General features: G+C 45.7%; 1 protein-coding gene across 2 annotated transcripts in view; it reads right to left on the bottom strand.

Moving 5' to 3' along the window:
* DNAI1 (dynein axonemal intermediate chain 1) overlaps window positions 1–21,586 on the bottom strand; it is a 201,856-nt gene extending 180,270 nt beyond the window's left edge. Inside the window, exons 1-4 of one of the 2 annotated variants that reach the window (XM_056552268.1) lie at window positions 21,481–21,586; window positions 11,282–11,338; window positions 6,888–6,956; window positions 2,540–2,638 (exon numbers count right to left, since the gene is read on the bottom strand). In XM_056552268.1, the coding sequence (XP_056408243.1) occupies window positions 2,540–2,638; window positions 6,888–6,956; window positions 11,282–11,302 (189 nt within the window). In that variant the 5' untranslated portion in view covers window positions 11,303–11,338; window positions 21,481–21,586. Of the gene's footprint in view, window positions 1–2,539; window positions 2,639–6,887; window positions 6,957–11,281; window positions 11,339–21,476 lie in introns of both variants that reach the window. The other variant, XM_056552269.1, reaches the window with a different exon arrangement.
* Window positions 21,587–22,180: the final 594 nt, after the last annotated feature.

The raw sequence follows: 22,180 nt of genomic DNA, 5'->3' as shown, positions 1-22,180 counted from the left end.
CTACTACAAATCCTATATTGATGTCCATACTCACAGCTGGGGTCACATGTCTTATACAACTACTACAGATCCCATAGTGATGGCCAAACTCACTGCTGGGGTCACATGTCTTATACAACTACTACAGATCCTATAGTGATGTCCATACTCACTGCTGGAGTCACATGTTTTATACATCTACTACAGATCCCATAGTGATGTCCATACTCACAGCTGGGGTCACATGTCTTATATAACTACTACAGATCCTATAGTGATGTCCATACTCACAGCTGGGGTCACATGTCTTATATAACTACTACAGATCTTATAGTGATGTCCATACTCACTGCTGGGGTCACATGTCTTATACAACTACTACAGATCCTATAGTGATGTCCATACTCACAGCTGGGGTCACATGTCCTATACAACTACTACAGATCCTATAGTGATGTCCATACTCACAGCTGGGGTCACATGTCTTATACAACTACTACAGATCCTATAGTGATGTCCATACTCACAGCTGGGGTCACATGTCTTACACAACTACTACATATCCTATAGTGATGTCCATACTCACTGCTGGGGTCACATGTCTTACACAACTACTACAGATCCTATAGTGATGTCCATAGTCACTGCTGGGGTCACATGTCTTATACAACTACTACATATCCTATAGTGATGTCCATACTCACTGCTGGGGTCACATGTCTTACACAACTAATACAGATCCTATAGTGATGTCCATACTCACTGCTGGGGTCACATGCCTTATACATCTACTACAGATCCTATAGTGATGTCCATACTCACTGCTGGGGTCACATGTCTTATACATCTACTACATATCCTATAGTGATGTCCATACTCACAGCTGGGGTCACAGGTCTTATACAACTACTACAGATCCTATGGTGATGTTCATACTCACAGCTGGGGTCACAGGTCTTATACAACTACTACAGTTCCTATAGTGATGTCCATATTCACAGCCGGGTGACGGATTATAGGGTCACATGTCTTACACAACTACTACAGATCCTATAGTGATGTCCATATTTACTGCTGGGGTCACATGTCTTACACAACTACTACAGGTCCTATAGTGATGTCCATACTCACTGCTGGGGTCACATGTCTTACACAACTACTACAGGTCCTATAGTGATGTCCATACTCACTGCTGGGGTCACATGTCTTATACAACTACTACATATCCTATAGTGATGTCCATATTCACTGCTGGAGTCACATGTCTTACACATCTACTACAGATCCTATAGTGATGTCCATATTCACTGCTGGGGTCACATGTCTTACACATCTACTACAGATCCTATAGTGATGTCCATACTCACTGCTGGGGTCACATGTCTTATACAACTACTACAGATCCTATAGTGATGTTCATACTCACAGCTGGGGTCACATGTCTTATATAACTACTAGAGATCTTATAGTGATGTCCATACTCACAGCTGGGGTCACATGTCTTATATAACTACTACAGGTCCTATAGTGATGTCCATACTCACTGCTGGGGTCACATGTCTTATGTAACTACTACAGATCCTATAGTGATGTCCATACTCACTGCTGGGGTCACATGTCTTACACAACTAATACAGATCCTATAGTGATGTCCATACTCACTGCTGGGGTCACATGTCTTATACAACTACTAAAGATCCTATAGTGATGTCCATACTCACAGCTGAGGTCACATGTCTTATACAACTACTACAGATCCTATAGTGATGTCCATACTCACAGCTGGGGTCACATGTCCTATACAACTACTACAGATCCTATAGTGATGTCCATACTCACTGCTGGGGTCACATGTCTTATACAACTACTACAGATCTTATAATGATGTCCATACTCACTGCTGGGGTCACATGTCTTATACATCTACTACAGATCCTATAGTGATGTCCATACTCACTGCTGGGGTCACATGTCCTATACAACTACTACAGATGCTATAGTGATGTCCATACTCACTGCTGGGGTCACATGTCCTATACAACTACTACAGATCCTATAGTGATGTCCATACTCGCAGCTGGGGTCACATGTCCTATACAACTACTACAGATCCTATAGTGATGTCCATACTCACTGCTGGGTCACATGTCCTATACAACTACTACAGATCCTATAGTGATGTCCATACTCGCAGCTGGGGTCACATGTCCTATACAACTACTACAGATCCTTTATTCATGTCCATACTCACTGCTGGGGTCACATGTCTTATACAACTACTACAGATCCTATAGTGATGTCCATACTCACTGCTGGGGTCACATGTCTTATACAACTACTACAGATCCTATAATGATGTCCATATTCACTGCTGGGGTCGCATGTCTTATACATCTACTACATATCCTATAGTGATGTCCATACTCACAGCTGGGGTCACATGTCTTACACAACTACTACAGTTCCTATAGTGATGTCCATATTCACAGCCGGGTGACGGATTATAGGGTCACATGTCTTACACAACTACTACAGATCCTATAGTGATGTCCATACTCACAGCCTCAGATAATTCCAGCTGGTCTGGAGGTTTCACCAGTGTCTTGGGCTGCGTCCATTCATCTGCTCCGTCCCCCATATCTGTGGAGTCATCTTCATCCTGAAATAGGAAGACATCATCAATGATCTCTATACAGCCTGGAGAAGGGCAGAACAACACAAGCTCTCTGGTGCTGAACACCAGATGGGGGCGCTCATCTACCAGCATCAACTTATCCATCTTATCTGCTTCCAGGGTTATGCAAGATTATATAAACATGGCTGCTTCCTGTGCCAGTGCCACACCTGTCGAAGGGTGGTGTGTGGTACTGCAGCTCGGCTGTATTTGCTTCAATGGCGTTGTGTTACAGTACCAGACAAAACCAGATGCGGCGCTATTTGTGGAAAAAAGTGGACATCCAATAATGGAAGTTAAGGAGAACTCCATAACCTATCTTCTATGGGGTCTGTGAGCTGTTTTAAGCCCCCCAGACTCCAGGGTCCAGCCACCATATTGCTGCCAACAGAAGGAAGCACATGAGGCATTGAGGCAGAGGGATGGGGATGACCCTGTAGATATGGTCACATGACAATGGTGGGAGGAACAGAGTGGAGAACTCACCAATCTGGGCAAAATTGTGGGGTCTAGGGGGCTGAGCAAGACACAAAGATCCCTAAATAGAGAATCCCTGTCATGCTCCGCCCTCAGAATCCTTGTGTCAAGCCCCACCCCTGAGAATCCTTGTCATGCCTGTCCCCTAGTATTCGAGTCATGCCCCGCCCCTGAGAATCCTTGTCATGCCTGTCCCCTAGTATTCGAGTCATGCCCCACCCCTGAGAATCCTTGTCATGCCTGTCCCCTAGTATTCGAGTCATGCCCCGCCCCTGAGAATCCCTGTCATGCCTGTCCCCTAGTATTCGAGTCATGCCCCACCCCTGAGAATCCCTGTCATGCCTGTCCCCTAGTATTCGAGTCATGCCCCACCCCTGAGAATCCTTGTCATACCTGTCCCCTAGTATTCGAGTCATGCCCCGCCCCTGAGAATCCTTGTCATGCCTGTCCCCTAGTATTCAAGTCATGCCCCACCCCTGAGAATCCTTGTCATGCCTGTCCCCTAGTATTCGAGTCATGCCCCACCCCTGAGAATCCCTGTCATGCCTGTCCCCTAGTATTCGAGTCATGCCCCACCTCTGAGAATCCTTGTCATACCTGTCCCCTAGTATTCGAGTCATGCCCCGCCCCTGAGAATCCTTGTCATGCCTGTCCCCTAGTATTCAAGTCATGCCCCGTCCCTGAGAATCCCTGTCATGTCTGTCCCCTAGTATTCGAGTCATACCCCGCCCCTAATAATCCGTCATGCCTGTTCCCTAGTATTCGAGTCATGCCCCGCCCCTAATAATCCGTCATGCCCCGCTCCTGAGAATCCCTGCCATGGCGTCTCTCAGAATCTGTGTCATGCCCTGCCCCTCAGAATCCATGTGTCATGCCCCCCACCAGAATCCCTTTGTCATTTCCCCCTCCAGAATCCATGTGATGGCCCCCCTCCAGAATCCATGTGTCATGCCCCCTTACAGAATCCATGTGTCATGCCCCCTTACAGAATCCATGTGTCATGTTGCTCCCCCAGAATCCCTGTGTCATGCCCCCCCGAATTCCTGTGTCATGCCCCCCCAGAATCCCTGAGTCATGCCCCCCCGAATTCCTGTCATGCCCCCCCAGAATCCCTGAGTCATGCCCCCCCTCCAGAATCCCTGAGTCATGCCCCCCCCGAATTCCTGTCATGCCCCCCCAGAATCCCTGAGTCATGCCCCCCCTCCAGAATCCCTGAGTCATGCCCCCCCCGAATTCCTGTCATGCCCCCCCAGAATCCCTGAGTCATGCCCCCCCTCCAGAATCCCTGAGTCATGCCCCCCCTCCAGTATCCCTGTGTCATGCCCCCCCCCCTCCAGAATCCCTGTGTCATGCCCCCCCCCCCTCCAGAATCCCTGTGTCATGGCCCCCCAGAATCCCTTTCATGCCAAGCCATTCAGAAACCCCGGTCATGCCCTGCCCTTAGAATCCCTGTATTATGGCCTGCCCCTCAGAATCCCTGTGCTTTGCCCTGCCCCTCAAAATCCCTGTGTTGTGCCCTGAGAATCCCTGTGTCATGTCTTGCCCCTTAGAAACCCTGTCGTCCCTCGCCCATGATAATCCCTGTCATGCCCCGCCCCTAATAATCCCTGTCATGCCCCGCCCCTAATAATCCCTGTCATGCCCCGCCCCAATAATCCCTGTCATGCCCCGCCCCTAAAAATCCCTGTCATGCCCAAACCTACAGAATCCCTGTGTCATGTCCCGCCCCTGAGAATCCCTGTGTCATGTCCCGCCCCTGAGAATCCCTGTGTCATGTCCCGCCCCTGAGAATCCCTGTGATATCCCGCCCCTGAGAATCCCTGTGTTATTCCTCACCTCTCAGAATCCCTGTATTATGCCTCACCCCTCAGAATCCCTGTGTCATGCCCTAACCCTCAGAATCCCTGTGTCATGACCTAACCCTCAGAATCCCAGCGTCATACCCCGCCCCTGAGAATCCCTGTGATATCCCGCCCCTCAGTATCCCTGTGTCATGCCCTAACCCTCAGTATCCCTGTGTCATGCCCTAACCCTCAGAATCCCTGTGTCATGCCCTAACCCTCAGAATCCCTGTGTCATGCCCTAACCCTCAGAATCCCTGTGTCATGCCCTAACCCTCAGAATCCCTGTGTCATGCCCTAACCCTCAGAATCCCTGTGTCATGCCCTAACCCTCAGAATCCCTGTGTCATGCCCTAACCCTCAGAATCGCTGTGTCATGCCCTAACCCTCAGAATCCCTGTGTCATGCCCCGCCCCTCAGAATCCCTGTGTCATGCCCAAACCCTCAGAATCCCTGTGTCATGCCCTAACCCTCAGAATCCCTGTCATGTCCCGCCCCTGAGAATCCCTGTCATTTCCCGCCCCTGAGAATCCCTGTGTCATGTCCCACCCCTGAGAATCCCTGTGTCATGCCCCACCCCCGAGAATCCCTGTGTCATGCCCCACCCCCGAGAATCCCTGTGTCATGCCCAAACCCTCAGAATCCCTGTCATGTCCCGCCCCTGAGAATCCCTGTGTCATGTCCCGCCCTTGAGAATCCCTGTGTCATGTCCCGCCCCTGAGAATACCTGTGTCATGTCCCGCCCCTGAGAATCCCTGTGTCATGTCCCGCCCCTGAGAATCCCTGTGATATCCCGCCCCTGAGAATCCCTGTGTTATTCCTCACCTCTCAGAATCCCTGTATTATGCCTCACCCCTCAGAATCCCTGTGTCATGCCCTAACCCTCAGAATCCCTGTGTCATGACCTAACCCTCAGAATCCCAGCGTCATACCCCGCCCCTGAGAATCCCTGCATCATACCCCGCCCCTGTGATATCCCGCCCCTCAGTATCCCTGTGTCATGCCCTAACCCTCAGAATCCCTGTGTCATGCCCTAACCCTCAGAATCCCTGTGTCATGCCCTAACCCTCAGAATCCCTGTGTCATGCCCTAACCCTCAGAATCCCTGTGTCATGCCCTAACCCTCAGAATCCCTGTGTCATGCCCTAACCCTCAGAATCCCTGTGTCATGCCCTAACCCTCAGAATCCCTGTGTCATGCCCTAACCCTCAGAATCCCTGTGTCATGCCCTAACCCTCAGAATCCCTGTGTCATGCCCTAACCCTCAGAATCCCTGTGTCATGCCCTAACCCTCAGAATCCCTGTGTCATGCCCTAACCCTCAGAATCCCTGTGTCATGCCCTAACCCTCAGAATCCCTGTGTCATGCCCTAACTCTCAGAATCCTTGTGTCATGTGCCCGCCCTGAGAATCCCTGTGATATCCCGCCCCTGAGAATCTCTGTGTCATGCCCCCCCTGAGAATCTCTGTGTCATGCCCCACCTCTCAGCATCCCTGTGTTATACCCGAACACTCAGAATCTCTGTCATGTCCTGCCCCTGAGAATCCCTGTGTCATGACCCACCCCTCAGCATCCCTGTGTCATGACCCACTCCTGAGAATCCATGTCATGCCCCGCCCCTTAGAATCCCTGTGTCATGCCGTGGCCCCAAGAATCCCTGTGTCATACCCCCCTTAAGAATCCCTGTGTCATGCCGCACCCCTCAGAATCCCTGCATCAAGCTCCGCCCTTAAGAATACTTGCATAAGGCCCCGCCCCTCAGTCCATGCATCAGGTATACCACAGTGCAGCAGTTTTTCCCAGTGGAGCTCTCCTTTAATAAGGACGCATTCTATTTTATAGCATTTGCCTCCTAATATCCTTGTTGCACACAGAGTACAGGAGCAGGACCCAAGTCCACAGAGACATGTCCTCACCCTTCTCCTGGCGAGGGTCTTCATCGGCTTGGAGACATTCTGCTTCTGAATCTGAACTGGAGCGACACCCTGTAGAGAGAGAATAGTAATGAGTCAGCACAGAGGGACGAAGAGCCAGATGAAGATTAAGGGTATCAAAGAAGGTGGGGAAAGGGGTTCTAGATGGACATAAGGAGGTTCTGTCACTTAAAATGGATTGGTTCTAGAGGAAGATACGAAAGAGCACATATGGTGGGGAAAGTTATGAGTAAAAAAAAGAAGAAGACAAGAGATGGAGGATTTAGATTGAGACGAGGAAGACGAAGATTTAAGAGGGAAATCCGGGACAAAAAAGGTTCTAGATTGTGATAAACAATCTAGATGAGCTAAAGAGGTTCTAGATGCATAGACTGAGGAGCTTCTAGAAAGAAGTGTAAATGAATATAGGGAACATGGTGGACCAAGGTTCTAGATATGGAGATGATCTAGATAAATACTCTAGATACAGATAATGGACCTAATAGATGGAAATAGGAAGGATCTAGTTCCAGAGTAGAGAGGGAGGCTCTAGTTGTAGATGAGATGTTCTCGGTATATAGGGAGGTCACTGATGGGTATATGGTATACAGATGGAGCGGCTCTAGTTGTAGATGAGATGTTCTGGGTATATAGGGAGGTCACTGATGGGAATATGGGATACAGATGGAGCGGCTCTAGTTGTAGATGAGAGGTTCTGGGTATACAGGGAGGTCACTGATGGGTATATGGGATACAGGTGGAGCGGCTCTAGTTGTAGATGAGGAGGTTCTCGGTATATAGGGAGGTCACTGATGGGTATATGGGATACAGATGGAGCGGCTCTAGTTGTAGATGAGATGTTCTGGGTATATAGGGAGGTCACTGATGGGTATATAGGGAGTTCACTGATGGGTATACAGGGAGGTCACTGATGGGTATATAGGGAGTTCACTGATGGGTATACAGGGAGATCACTGATGGGTATACGGGATACAGATGGAGCGGCTCTAGTTGTAGATGAGAGGTTCTGGGTATACAGGGAGGTCACTGATGGGTATATGGGATACAGATGGAGCGGCTCTAGTTGTAGATGAGGAGGTTCTGGGTATACAGGGAGTTCACTGATGGGTATACGGGATACAGATGGAGCTGCTCTAGTTGTAGATGAGGAGGTTCTCGGTATATAGGGAGGTCACTGATGGGTATATGGGATACAGATGGAGCGGCTCTAGTTGTAGATGAGAGGTTCTGGGTATATAGGGAGGTCACTGATGGGTATATGGGATACAGATGGAGCGGCTCTAGTTGTAGATGAGAGGTTCTGGGTATATAGGGAGGTCACTGATGGGTATATGGGATACAGATGGAGTGGCTCTAGTTGTAGATGAGGAGGTTCTCGGTATATAGGGAGGTCACTGATGGGTATATGGGATACAGATGGAGCGGCTCTACTTGTAGATGAAGAGGTTCTGGGTATATAGGGAGGTCACTGATGGGTATATGGTATACAGATGGAGCGGCTCTAGTTGTAGATGAGGAGGTTCTCATGGTATATAGGGAGGTCACTGATGGGTATATGGGATACAGATGGAGCGGCTCTAGTTGTAGATGAGGAGGTTCTCATGGTATATAGGGAGGTCACTGATGGGTATATGGGATACAGATGGAGCGGCTCTAGTTGTAGATGAGAGGTTCTCATGGTATATAGGGATGTCACTGATGGGTATACGGGATACAGATGGAGCGGCTCTAGTTGTAGATGAGGAGGTTCTGGGTATATAAGGAGGTCACTGATGGGTATATGGGATACAGATGGAGCGGCTCTAGTTGTAGATGAGATGTTCTGGGTATATAGGGAGGTCACTGATGGGTATATGGGATACAGATGGAGCGGCTCTAGTTGTAGATGAGAGGTTCTGGGTATATAGGGAGGTCACTGATGGGTATATGGGATACAGATGGAGCGGCTCTAGTTGTAGATGAGGAGGTTCTGGGTATATAGGGAGGTCACTGATGGGTATATGGGATACAGATGGAGCGGCTCTAGTTGTAGATTAGATGTCCTGGGTATATAGGGAGGTCACTGATGGGTATATGGGATACAGATGGAGCGGCTCTAGTTGTAGATGAGATGTTCTGGGTATATAGGGAGGTCACTGATGGGTATAAGGGATACAGATGGAGCGGCTCTAGTTGTAGATGAGATGTTCTGGGTATATAGGGAGGTCACTGATGGGTATATGGGATACAGATGAAGCGGCTCTAGTTGTAGATGTGAGGTTATGGGTATATAGGGAGGTCACTGATGGGTATATGGGATACAGATGGAGCGGCTCTAGTTGTAGATGAGAGGTTCTGGGTATATAGGGAGGTCACTGATGGGTATATGGGATACAGATGGAGCGGCTCTAGTTGTAGATGAGATGTTCTGGGTATATAGGGAGGTCACTGATGGGTATATGGGATACAGATGGAGCGGCTCTAGTTGTAGATGAGAGGTTCTGGGCATATAGGGAGGTCACTGATGGGTATATGGGATACAGATGGAGCGGCTCTAGTTGTAGATGTGAGGTTATGGGTATATAGGGAGGTCACTGATGGGTATATGGGATACAGATGGAGCGGCTCTAGTTGTAGATGAGAGGTTCTGGGTATATAGGGAGGTCACTGATGGGTATATGGGATACAGATGGAGCGGCTCTAGTTGTAGATGAGATGTTCTGGGTATATAGAGAGGTCACTGATGGGTATATGGGATACAGATGGAGCGGCTCTAGTTGTAGATGAGAAGGTTCTGGGTATATAGGGAGGTCACTGATGGGTATATGGGATACAGATGGAGCGGCTCTAGTTGTAGATGAGGAGGTTCTGGGTATATAGAGAGGTCACTGATGGGTATATGGGATACAGATGGAGCGGCTCTAGTTGTAGATGAGAAGGTTCTGGGTATATAGGGAGGTCACTGATAAGTATATAGGGAGGTCACTGATGGGTATATGGGATACAGATGGAGTGGCTCTAGTTGTAGATGAGGAGGTTCTGGGTATATAGTGAGGTAACTGATGGGTATATAGGGAGGTCACTGATGGGTATATGGTATACAGATGGAGCGGCTCTAGTTGTAGATGTGAGGTTCTGGGTATATAGGGAGGTCACTGATGGGTATATGGCATACAGATGGAGCGGCTCTAGTTGTAGATGTGAGGTTCTGGGTATATAGGGAGGTCACTGATGGGTATATAGGGAGGTCACTGATGGGTATATGGGATACAGATGGAGCGGCTCTAGTTGTAGATGAGGAGGTTCTGGGTATATAGGGAGGTCACTGATGGGTATATAGGGAGGTCACTGATGAGTATATAGGGAGGTCACTGATGGGTATATGGGATACAGATGGAGCGGCTCTAGTTGTAGATGTGAGGTTCTGGGTATATAGGGAGGTCACTGATGGGTATATAGGGAGGTCACTGATGGGTATAAAGGGAGGTCACTGATGGGTATATGGGATACAGATGGAGCGGCTCTAGTTGTAGATGTGAGGTTCTGGATATATAGGGAGGTCACTGATGGGTATATGGGATACAGATGGAGCGGCTCTAGTTGTAGATGAGGAGGCTCTGGGTATATAGTGAGGTCACTGATGGGTATATGGGATACAGATGGAGCGGCTCTAGTTGTAGATGTGAGGTTCTGGGTATATAGGGAGGTCACTGATGGGTATATGGGATACAGATGGAGCGGCTCTAGTTGTAGATGAGGAGGTTCTGGGTATATAGGGAGGTCACTGATGGGTATATAGGGAGGTCACTGATGGGTATAAAGGGAGGTCACTGATGGGTATATGGGATACAGATGGAGCGGCTCTAGTTGTAGATGTGAGGTTCTGGGTATATAGGGAGGTCACTGATGGGTATATAGGGAGGTCACTGATGGGTATATAGGGAGGTCACTGATGGGTATATAGGGAGGTCACTGATGGGTATGTGGGATACAGATGGAGCGGCTCTAGTTGTAGATGAGATGTTCTGGGTATATAGGGAGGTCACTGATGGGTATAAGGGATACAGATGGAGCGGCTCTAGTTGTAGATGAGATGTTCTGGGTATATAGGGAGGTCACTGATGGGTATATGGGATACAGATGGAGCGGCTCTAGTTGTAGATGAGGAGGTTCTGGGTATATAGGGAGGTCACTGATGGGTATATGGGATACAGATGGAGTGGCTATAGTTGTAGATGAGGAGGTTCTCATGGTATATAGGGAGGTCACTGATGGGTATACAGGGAGGTCACTGATATGTATAGTTTATCAGAGTATAATATATATATCTCACATGAAGTACGGAGACATTATGTTCGGTTTTGTCTGCCCAGCACCCACATCACCCTGACTGTTACCTGCTTGGCTCTGTGCGGCATGGTCCGGTCTATACGATGGATAAAGCTGAATAAAACCTAAAAGAAGGAGAAGCTCAGAATTACAGATCTGTCAAAACCAGACAACTTTATATGGGCGGCATGTTAATAGACACTGTATATGGGGGTATACATGTAGTAGACACTGTATATGGGAGGACATACATGTAGTAGACACTGTATATGGGGGACATACATGTAGTAGACACTGTATATGGGGGACATACATGTAGTAGACACTGTATATGGGGGACATACATGTAGTAGACACTGTATATGGGGGTATACATGTAGTAGACACTGTATATGGGGGACATACATGTAGTAGACACTGAATATGGGGGACATACATGTAGTAGACACTGTATATGGGGGTATACATGTAGTAGACACTGTATATGGGGGTATACATGTAGTAGACACTGTATATGGGGGACATACATGTAGCAGACACTGTATATGGGGGACATACATGTAGTAGACACTGTATATGGGGGACATACATGTAGTAGACACTGTATATGGGGGTATACATGTAGTAGACACTGTATATGGGGGACATACATGTAGTAGACACTGTATATGGGGGACATACATGTAGTAGACACTGTATATGGGGGTATACATGTAGTAGACACTGTATATGGGGGTATACATGTAGTAGACACTGTATATGGGGGACATACATGTAGCAGACACTGTATATGGGGGACATACATGTAGTAGACACTGTATATGGGGGTATACATGTAGTAGACACTGTATATGGGGGTATACATGTAGTAGACACTGTATATGGGGGACATACATGTAGCAGACACTGTATATGGGGGTATACATGTAGTAGACACTGTATATGGGGGACATACATGTAGTAGACACTGTATATGGGGGACATACATGTAGTAGACACTGTATATGGGGGACATACATGTAGTAGACACTGTATATGGGGGACATACATGTAGTAGGCACTGTATATGGGGGACATACATGTAGTAGACACTGTATATGGGGGACATACGTGTAGTAGACACTGTATATGGGGGACATACATGTAGTAGACACTGTATATGGGGGACATACATGTAGTAGACACTGTATATGGGGGACATACATGTAGTAGACACTGTATATGGGGGACATACATGTAGTAGACACTGTATATGGGGGTATACATGTAGTAGACACTGTATATGGGGGGCATACATGTAGTAGACACTGTATATGGTGGACCTACATGTAGTAGACACTGTATATGGGGGACATACATGTAGTAGACACTGTATATGGGGGACATACATGTAGTAGACACTGTATAAGGGGACATACATGTAGTAGACACTGTATATGGAGGACATACATGTAGTAGACACTGTATATGGAGGACATACATGTAGAAGACACAGTATATGGGGGGCATACATGTAGTAGACACTGTATATGGGGGACATACATGTAGTAGACACTGTATATGGGGGACATACGTGTAGTAGACACTGTATATGGGGGACATACGTGTAGGAGACACTGTATATGGAGGAGATACATGTAGTAGGCACTGTATATGGGGGACATACATGTAGTAGACACTGTATATGGGGGACATACGTGTAGTACACACTGTATATGGGGGACATACATGTAGTAGACACTGTATATGGGGGACATACATGTAGTAGACACTGTATATGGAGGACATACATGTAGTAGACACTGTATATGGGGGACATACATGTAGTACGCACTGTATATGGGGGACATACATGTAGTACACACTGTATATGGGGGACATAAATGTAGTAGGCACTGTATATGGGGGACATACATGTAGTAGGCACTGTATATGGGGGACATACATGTAGTAGACACTGTATATGGAGGACATACATGTAGTACACACTGTATATGGAGGACATACATGTAGTAGGCACTGTATATGGGGGACATACATGTAGTACACACTGTATATGGAGGACATACATGTAGTAGGCACTGTATATGGGGGACATACATGTAGTACGCACTGTATATGGGGGACATACATGTAGTACACACTGTATATGGGGGACATACATGTAGTAGGCACTGTATATGGGGGACATACATGTAGTAGACACTGTATATGGAGGACATACATGTAGTACACACTGTATATGGAGGACATACATGTAGTACACACTGTATATGGAGGACATACATGTAGTACACACTGTATATGGGGGACATACATGTAGTAGGCACTGTATATGGGGGACATGCATGTAGGAGACACTGTATATGGGGGACATACATGTAGTACACACTGTATATGGAGGACATACATGTAGTACACACTGTATATGGAGGACATACATGTAGTACACACTGTATATGGAGGACATACATGTAGTACACACTGTATATGGGGGACATACATGTAGTAGGCACTGTATATGGGGGACATACATGTAGGAGACACTGTATATGGGGGACATACATGTAGTAGACACTGTATATGGGGGACATACATGTAGTACACACTGTATATGGGGGACATACATGTAGTACACACTGTATATGGGGCACATACATGTAGGAGACACTGTATATGGAGGACATACATGTAGTAGACACTGTATATGGAGGACATACATGTAGTAGACACTGTATATGGGGGACATACATGTAGTAGACACTGTATATGGGGGACATACATGTAGTAGACACTGTATATGGGGGACATACATGTAGTAGACACTGTATATGGCGGACATACATGTAGTACACACTGTATATGGGGGACATACATGTAGTACACACTGTATATGGGGGACATACATGTAGTAGACACTGTATATCGGGGGACATACATGTAGTAGACACTGTATATGGAGGACATACATGTAGGAGACACTGTATATGGGGGACATACATGTGGTAGACACTGTATATGGAGGACATACATGTAGTAGACACTGTATATGGGGGACATACATGTAGTAGACACTGTATATGGGGGACATACATGTAGTACACACTGTATATGGGGGACATACATGTAGTAGGCACTGTATATGGGGGTATACATGTAGTAGACACTGTATATGGGGGGACATACATGTAGTAGACACTGTATATGGGGGACATACATGTGGTAGACACTGTATATGGAGGACATACATGTAGTAGACACTGTATATGGGGGACATACATGTAGTAGACACTGTATATGGGGGACATACATGTAGTAGACACTGTATATGGGGGACATACATGTAGTAGACACTGTATATGGGGGACATACATGTAGTAGACACTGTATATGGGGGTATACATGTAGTAGACACTGTATATGGGGGACATACATGTAGTACGCACTGTATATGGAGGACATACATGTAGTAGACACTGTATATGGGGGACATACATGTAGTAGACACTGTATATGGAGGACATACATGTAGTAGACACTGTATATGGGGGACATACATGTAGTAGACACTGCATATGGGGGACATACATGTAGTAGACACTGTATATGGGGGACATACATGTAGTAGACACTGTATATGGGGGACATACATGTAGTACACACTGTATATGGGGGACATACATGTAGTAGACACTGTATATGGGGGACATACATGTAGTAGACACTGTATATGGGGGTATACATGTAGTAGACACTGTATATGGGGGGCATACATGTAGTAGACACTGTATATGGGGGGCATACATGTAGTAGACACTGTATATGGGGGTATACATGTAGTAGACACTGTATATGGGGGGCATACATGTAGTAGACACTGTATATGGAGGACATACATGTAGTAGACACTGTATATGGGGGACATACATGTAGTAGACACTGTATATGTAAGGATATACATGTAGTAGACACTGTATATCGGGGGACATACATGTAGTACGCACTGTATATGGGGGACATACATGTAGTACACACTGTATATGGGGGACATACATGTAGTAGACACTGTATATGGAGGACATACATGTAGTAGACACTGTATATGGGGGACATACATGTAGTAGACACTGTATATGGGGGACATACATGTAGTAGGCACTGTATATGGGGGGTATACATGTAGTACACACTGTATATGGGGGACATACATGTAGTAGACACTGTATATGGAGGACATACATGTAGTAGACACTGTATATGGGGGACATACATGTAGTAGACACTGTATATGGGGGACATACATGTAGTAGGCACTGTATATGGGGGACATACATGTAGTACACACTGTATATGGGGGACATACATGTAGTAGACACTGTATATGGAGGACATACATGTAGTAGACACTGTATATGGGGGGACATACATGTAGTAGACACTGTATATGGGGGACATACATGTAGTAGACACTGTATATGGGGGACATACATGTAGTACACACTGTATATGGGGGACATACATGTAGTAGACACTGTATATGGAGGACATACATGTAGTAGACACTGTATATGGGGGGACATACATGTAGTAGACACTGTATATGGGGGACATACATGTAGTAGACACTGTATATGGGGGACATACATGTAGTACGCACTGTATATGGGGGACATACATGTAGTACACACTGTATATGGGGGACATACATGTAGTAGGCACTGTATATGGGGGACATACATGTAGTAGGCACTGTATATGGGGGACATACATGTAGTAGACACTGTATATGGAGGACATACATGTAGTACACACTGTATATGGAGGACATACATGTAGTAGGCACTGTATATGGGGGACATACATGTAGTACACACTGTATATGGAGGACATACATGTAGTAGGCACTGTATATGGGGGACATACATGTAGTACGCACTGTATATGGGGGACATACATGTAGTACACACTGTATATGGGGGACATACATGTAGTAGGCACTGTATATGGGGGACATACATGTAGTAGACACTGTATATGGAGGACATACATGTAGTACACACTGTATATGGAGGACATACATGTAGTACACACTGTATATGGAGGACATACATGTAGTACACACTGTATATGGGGGACATACATGTAGTAGGCACTGTATATGGGGGACATGCATGTAGGAGACACTGTATATGGGGGACATACATGTAGGAGACACTGTATATGGGGGACATACATGTAGTAGACACTGTATATGGGGGACATACATGTAGTACACACTGTATATGGGGGACATACATGTAGTACACACTGTATATGGGGCACATACATGTAGGAGACACTGTATATGGAGGACATACATGTAGTAGACACTGTATATGGGGGACATACATGTAGTAGACACTGTATATGGGGGACATACATGTAGTATACACTGTATATGGGGGACATACATGTAGTAGACACTGTATATGGCGGACATACATGTAGTACACACTGTATATGGGGGACATACATGTAGTACACACTGTATATGGGGGACATACATGTAGTAGACACTGTATATCGGGGGACATACATGTAGTAGACACTGTATATGGAGGACATACATGTAGGAGACACTGTATATGGGGGACATACATGTGGTAGACACTGTATATGGAGGACATACATGTGGTAGACACTGTATATGGGGGACATACATGTAGTAGACACTGTATATGGGGGACATACATGTAGTACACACTGTATATGGGGGACATACATGTAGTAGGCACTGTATATGGGGGTATACATGTAGTAGACACTGTATATGGGGGGACATACATGTGGTAGACACAGTATATGGGGGACATACATGTGGTAGACACTGTATATGGAGGACATACATGTAGTAGACACTGTATATGGGGGACATACATGTAGTAGACACTGTATATGGGGGACATACATGTAGTAGACACTGTATATGGGGGACATACATGTAGTAGACACTGTATATGGGGGACATACATGTAGTAGACACTGTATATGGGGGTATACATGTAGAAGACACAGTATATGGGGGACATACATGTAGTACGCACTGTATATGGAGGACATACATGTAGTAGACACTGTATATGGGGGACATACATGTAGTAGACACTGTATATGGGGGACACACATGTAGTACACACTGTATATGGAGGACATACATGTAGTAGGCACTGTATATGGGGGACATACATGTAGTACGCACTGTATATGGGGGACATACATGTAGTACACACTGTATATGGGGGACATACATGTAGTAGGCACTGTATATGGGGGACATACATGTAGTAGACACTGTATATGGAGGACATACATGTAGTACACACTGTATATGGAGGACATACATGTAGTACACACTGTATATGGAGGACATACATGTAGTACACACTGTATATGGGGGACATACATGTAGTAGGCACTGTATATGGGGGACATGCATGTAGGAGACACTGTATATGGGGGACATACATGTAGGAGACACTGTATATGGGGGACATACATGTAGTAGACACTGTATATGGGGGACATACATGTAGTACACACTGTATATGGGGGACATACATGTAGTACACACTGTATATGGGGCACATACATGTAGGAGACACTGTATATGGAGGACATACATGTAGTAGACACTGTATATGGGGGACATACATGTAGTAGACACTGTATATGGGGGACATACATGTAGTATACACTGTATATGGGGGACATACATGTAGTAGACACTGTATATGGCGGACATACATGTAGTACACACTGTATATGGGGAACATACATGTAGTACACACTGTATATGGGGGACATACATGTAGTAGACACTGTATATCGGGGGACATACATGTAGTAGACACTGTATATGGAGGACATACATGTAGGAGACACTGTATATGGGGGACATACATGTGGTAGACACTGTATATGGAGGACATACATGTGGTAGACACTGTATATGGGGGACATACATGTAGTAGACACTGTATATGGGGGACATACATGTAGTACACACTGTATATGGGGGACATACATGTAGTAGGCACTGTATATGGGGGTATACATGTAGTAGACACTGTATATGGGGGGACATACATGTAGTAGACACTGTATATGGGGGACATACATGTGGTAGACACTGTATATGGAGGACATACATGTAGTAGACACTGTATATGGGGGACATACATGTAGTAGACACTGTATATGGGGGACATACATGTAGTAGACACTGTATATGGGGGACATACATGTAGTAGACACTGTATATGGGGGACATACATGTAGTAGACACTGTATATGGGGGTATACATGTAGAAGACACAGTATATGGGGGACATACATGTAGTACGCACTGTATATGGAGGACATACATGTAGTAGACACTGTATATGGGGGACATACATGTAGTAGACACTGTATATGGAGGACATACATGTAGTAGACACTGTATATGGGGGACATACATGTAGTAGACACTGTATATGGAGGACATACATGTAGTAGACACTGTATATGGGGGACATACATGTAGTAGACACTGTATATGGGGGACATACATGTAGTAGACACTGTATATGGGGGACATACATGTAGTAGACACTGTATATGGGGGACATACATGTAGTACACACTGTATATGGGGGACATACATGTAGTAGACACTGTATATGGGGGACATACATGTAGTAGACACTGTATATGGGGGTATACATGTAGTAGACACTGTATATGGGGGGCATACATGTAGTAGACACTGTATATGGGGGGCATACATGTAGTAGACACTGTATATGGAGGACATACATGTAGTAGACACTGTATATGGGGGACATACATGTATTAGACACTGTATATGGGGGTATACATGTAGTAGACACTGTATATGGGGGTATACATGTAGTAGACACTGTATATGGGGGGCATACATGTAGTAGACACTGTATATGGAGGACATACATGTAGTAGACACTGTATATGGGGGACATACATGTAGTAGACACTGTATATGGGGGACATACATGTAGTAGACACTGTATATGGGGGACATACATGTAGTAGACACTGTATATGGAGGACATACATGTAGTAGACACTGTATATGGGGGGCATACATGTAGTAGACACTGTATATGGGGGACATACATGTAGTACACACTGTATATGGGGGACATACATGAAGTAGGCACTGTATATGGGGGTATACATGTAGTAGACACTGTATATGGGGGTATACATGTAGTAGACACTGTATATGGGGGTATACATGTAGTACACACTGTATATGGGGGTATACATGTAGTAGACACTGTATATGGGGGTATACATGTAGTAGACACTGTATATGGGGGTATACATGTAGTAGACACTGTATATGGGAGGCATACATGTAGTAGACACTGTATATGGGGACATACATGTAGTAGACACTGTATATGGAGGACATACATGTAGTAGACACTGTATATGGAGGACATACATGTAGTAGACACTGTATATGGGGGGCATACATGTAGTAGACACTGTATATGGGGGACATACATGTAGTAGACACTGTATATTGGGGACATACATGTAGTAGGCACTGTATATGGGGGTATACATGTAGTAGACACTGTATATGGGGGACATACATGTAGTAGACACTGTATATGGGGGACATACATGTAAGAGACACTGTATATGGGGGACATACATGTAGTAGACACTGTATATGGGGGACATACATGTAGTAGACACTGTATATGGGGGACATACATGTAGTAGACACTGTATATGGGGGACATACATGTAGTAGACACTGTATATGGGGGACATACATGTAGTAGACACTGTATATGGGGGGCATACATGTAGTAGACACTGTATATGGGGGGCATACATGTAGTAGACACTGTATATGGGGGACATACATGTAGTAGACACTGTATATGGGGGACATACATGTAGTAGACACTGTATATGGGGGACATACATGTAGTAGACACTGTATATGGGGGACATACATGTAGTAGACACTGTATATGGGGACATACATGTAGTAGACACTGTATATGCGGGGCATACATGTAGTAGACACTGTATATGGGGGACATACATGTAGTAGACACTGTATATGGGGGACATACATGTAGTAGACACTGTATATGGGGGTATACATGTAGTAGACACTGTATATGGGGGTATACATGTAGTAGACACTGTATATGGGGGGCATACATGTAGTAGACACTGTATATGGGGGACATACGTGTAGTAGACACTGTATATGGGGGACATACATGTAGTAGACACTGTATATGGAGGACATACATGTAGTAGACACTGTATATGGGGGGCATACATGTAGTAGACACTGTATATGGGGGACATACGTGTAGTAGACACTGTATATGGGGGACATACGTGTAGTACACACTGTATATGGGGGTATACATGTAGTAGACACTGTATATGGGGGACATACATGTAGTAGACACTGTATATGGGGGGACATACATGTAGTAGACACTGTATATGGGGGACATACATGTAGTAGACACTGTATATGGGGGACATACATGTAGTAGACACTGTATATGGGGGACATACATGTAGTAGACACTGTATATGGGGGACATACATGTAGTAGACACTGTATATGGGGGACATACATGTAGTAGACACTGTATATGGGGGACATACATGTAGTAGACACTGTATATGGGGGACATACATGTAGTAGACACTGTATATGGGGGACATACATGTAGTAGACACTGTATATGGGGGTATACATGTAGTAGACACTGTATATGGGGGACATACATGTAGTAGACACTGTATATGGGGGTATACATGTAGTAGACACTGTATATGGGGGTATACATGTAGAAGACACTGTATATGGGGGACATACATGTAGTAGACACTGTATATGGGGGACATACATGTAGTAGACACTGTATATGGGGGTATACATGTAGTAGACACTGTATATGGGGGTATACATGTAGTAGACACTGTATATGGGGGACATACATGTAGTAGACACTGTGGCCCAGATTTATCAAACTGTGAGAGAGATTTTCCCACATCGACCAATCACAGCTCAGCTTTCACTTTACCAGAGCTTATTAGCTGAGCTGTGATTGGTTGTTGTGTGAAAATCCCTCCACTTTTTCTCTCACACAGTTGGGTAAACACACGATATATTCCGACATCACATACAGTGAAACATTTCACACTAACTACCTACCTGCCAACGCGTTGTTGCTCTGACCGGAAGTTGATATCTCGTTGCTTGGATACCGTGGGCCCAAAGCGCGACATGTGACCGGAAGTGCCTTTTTCGTTACTAGGACACGGTGACGCTCCGAGGCCAGAATGCGTCTACGCGAAAATGCGGCTGTATCAGGTGACGTGAAATGAAAGACGTGATTGGTCATTGAGCGGTTACCGTGGAGACCGTTTTATACAACGTCAGTTTTTACATAGATGCTACCGGAGTCACTTGTGCTGTATAGTAGTCACCTGACCTCTCCTGTAGACCTCTCCTTTAGTAATCACCTGACCTCTCCTGTAGACCTCTCCTTTAGTAATCACCTGACCTCTCCTGTAGACCTCTCCTTTAGTAGTCACCTGACCTCTCCTGTAGACCTCTCCTTTAGTAATCACCTGACCTCTCCTGTAGACCTCTCCTTTAGTAATCACCTGACCTCTCCTGTAGACCTCTCCTTTAGTAGTCACCTGACCTCTCCTGTAGACCTCTCCTTTAGTAGTCTCCTTACCTCTCCTGTAGACCTCTCCTTTAATAATCACCTGACCTCTCCTGTAGACCTCTCCTTTAGTAGTCACCTGACCTCTCCTGTAGACCTCTCCTTTAGTAATCACCTGACCTCTCCTGTAGACCTCTCCTTTAGTAGTCACCTGACCTCTCCTGTAGACCTCTCCTTTAG

The sequence above is a fragment of the Hyla sarda genome, unplaced genomic scaffold, assembly GCF_029499605.1.
Source record: "Hyla sarda isolate aHylSar1 unplaced genomic scaffold, aHylSar1.hap1 scaffold_149, whole genome shotgun sequence".
NCBI lineage: Eukaryota > Metazoa > Chordata > Amphibia > Anura > Hylidae > Hyla > Hyla sarda.
Note: the sequence above shows the minus strand (reverse complement) of the source record. Positions and strands in the feature narration are given on the sequence as shown.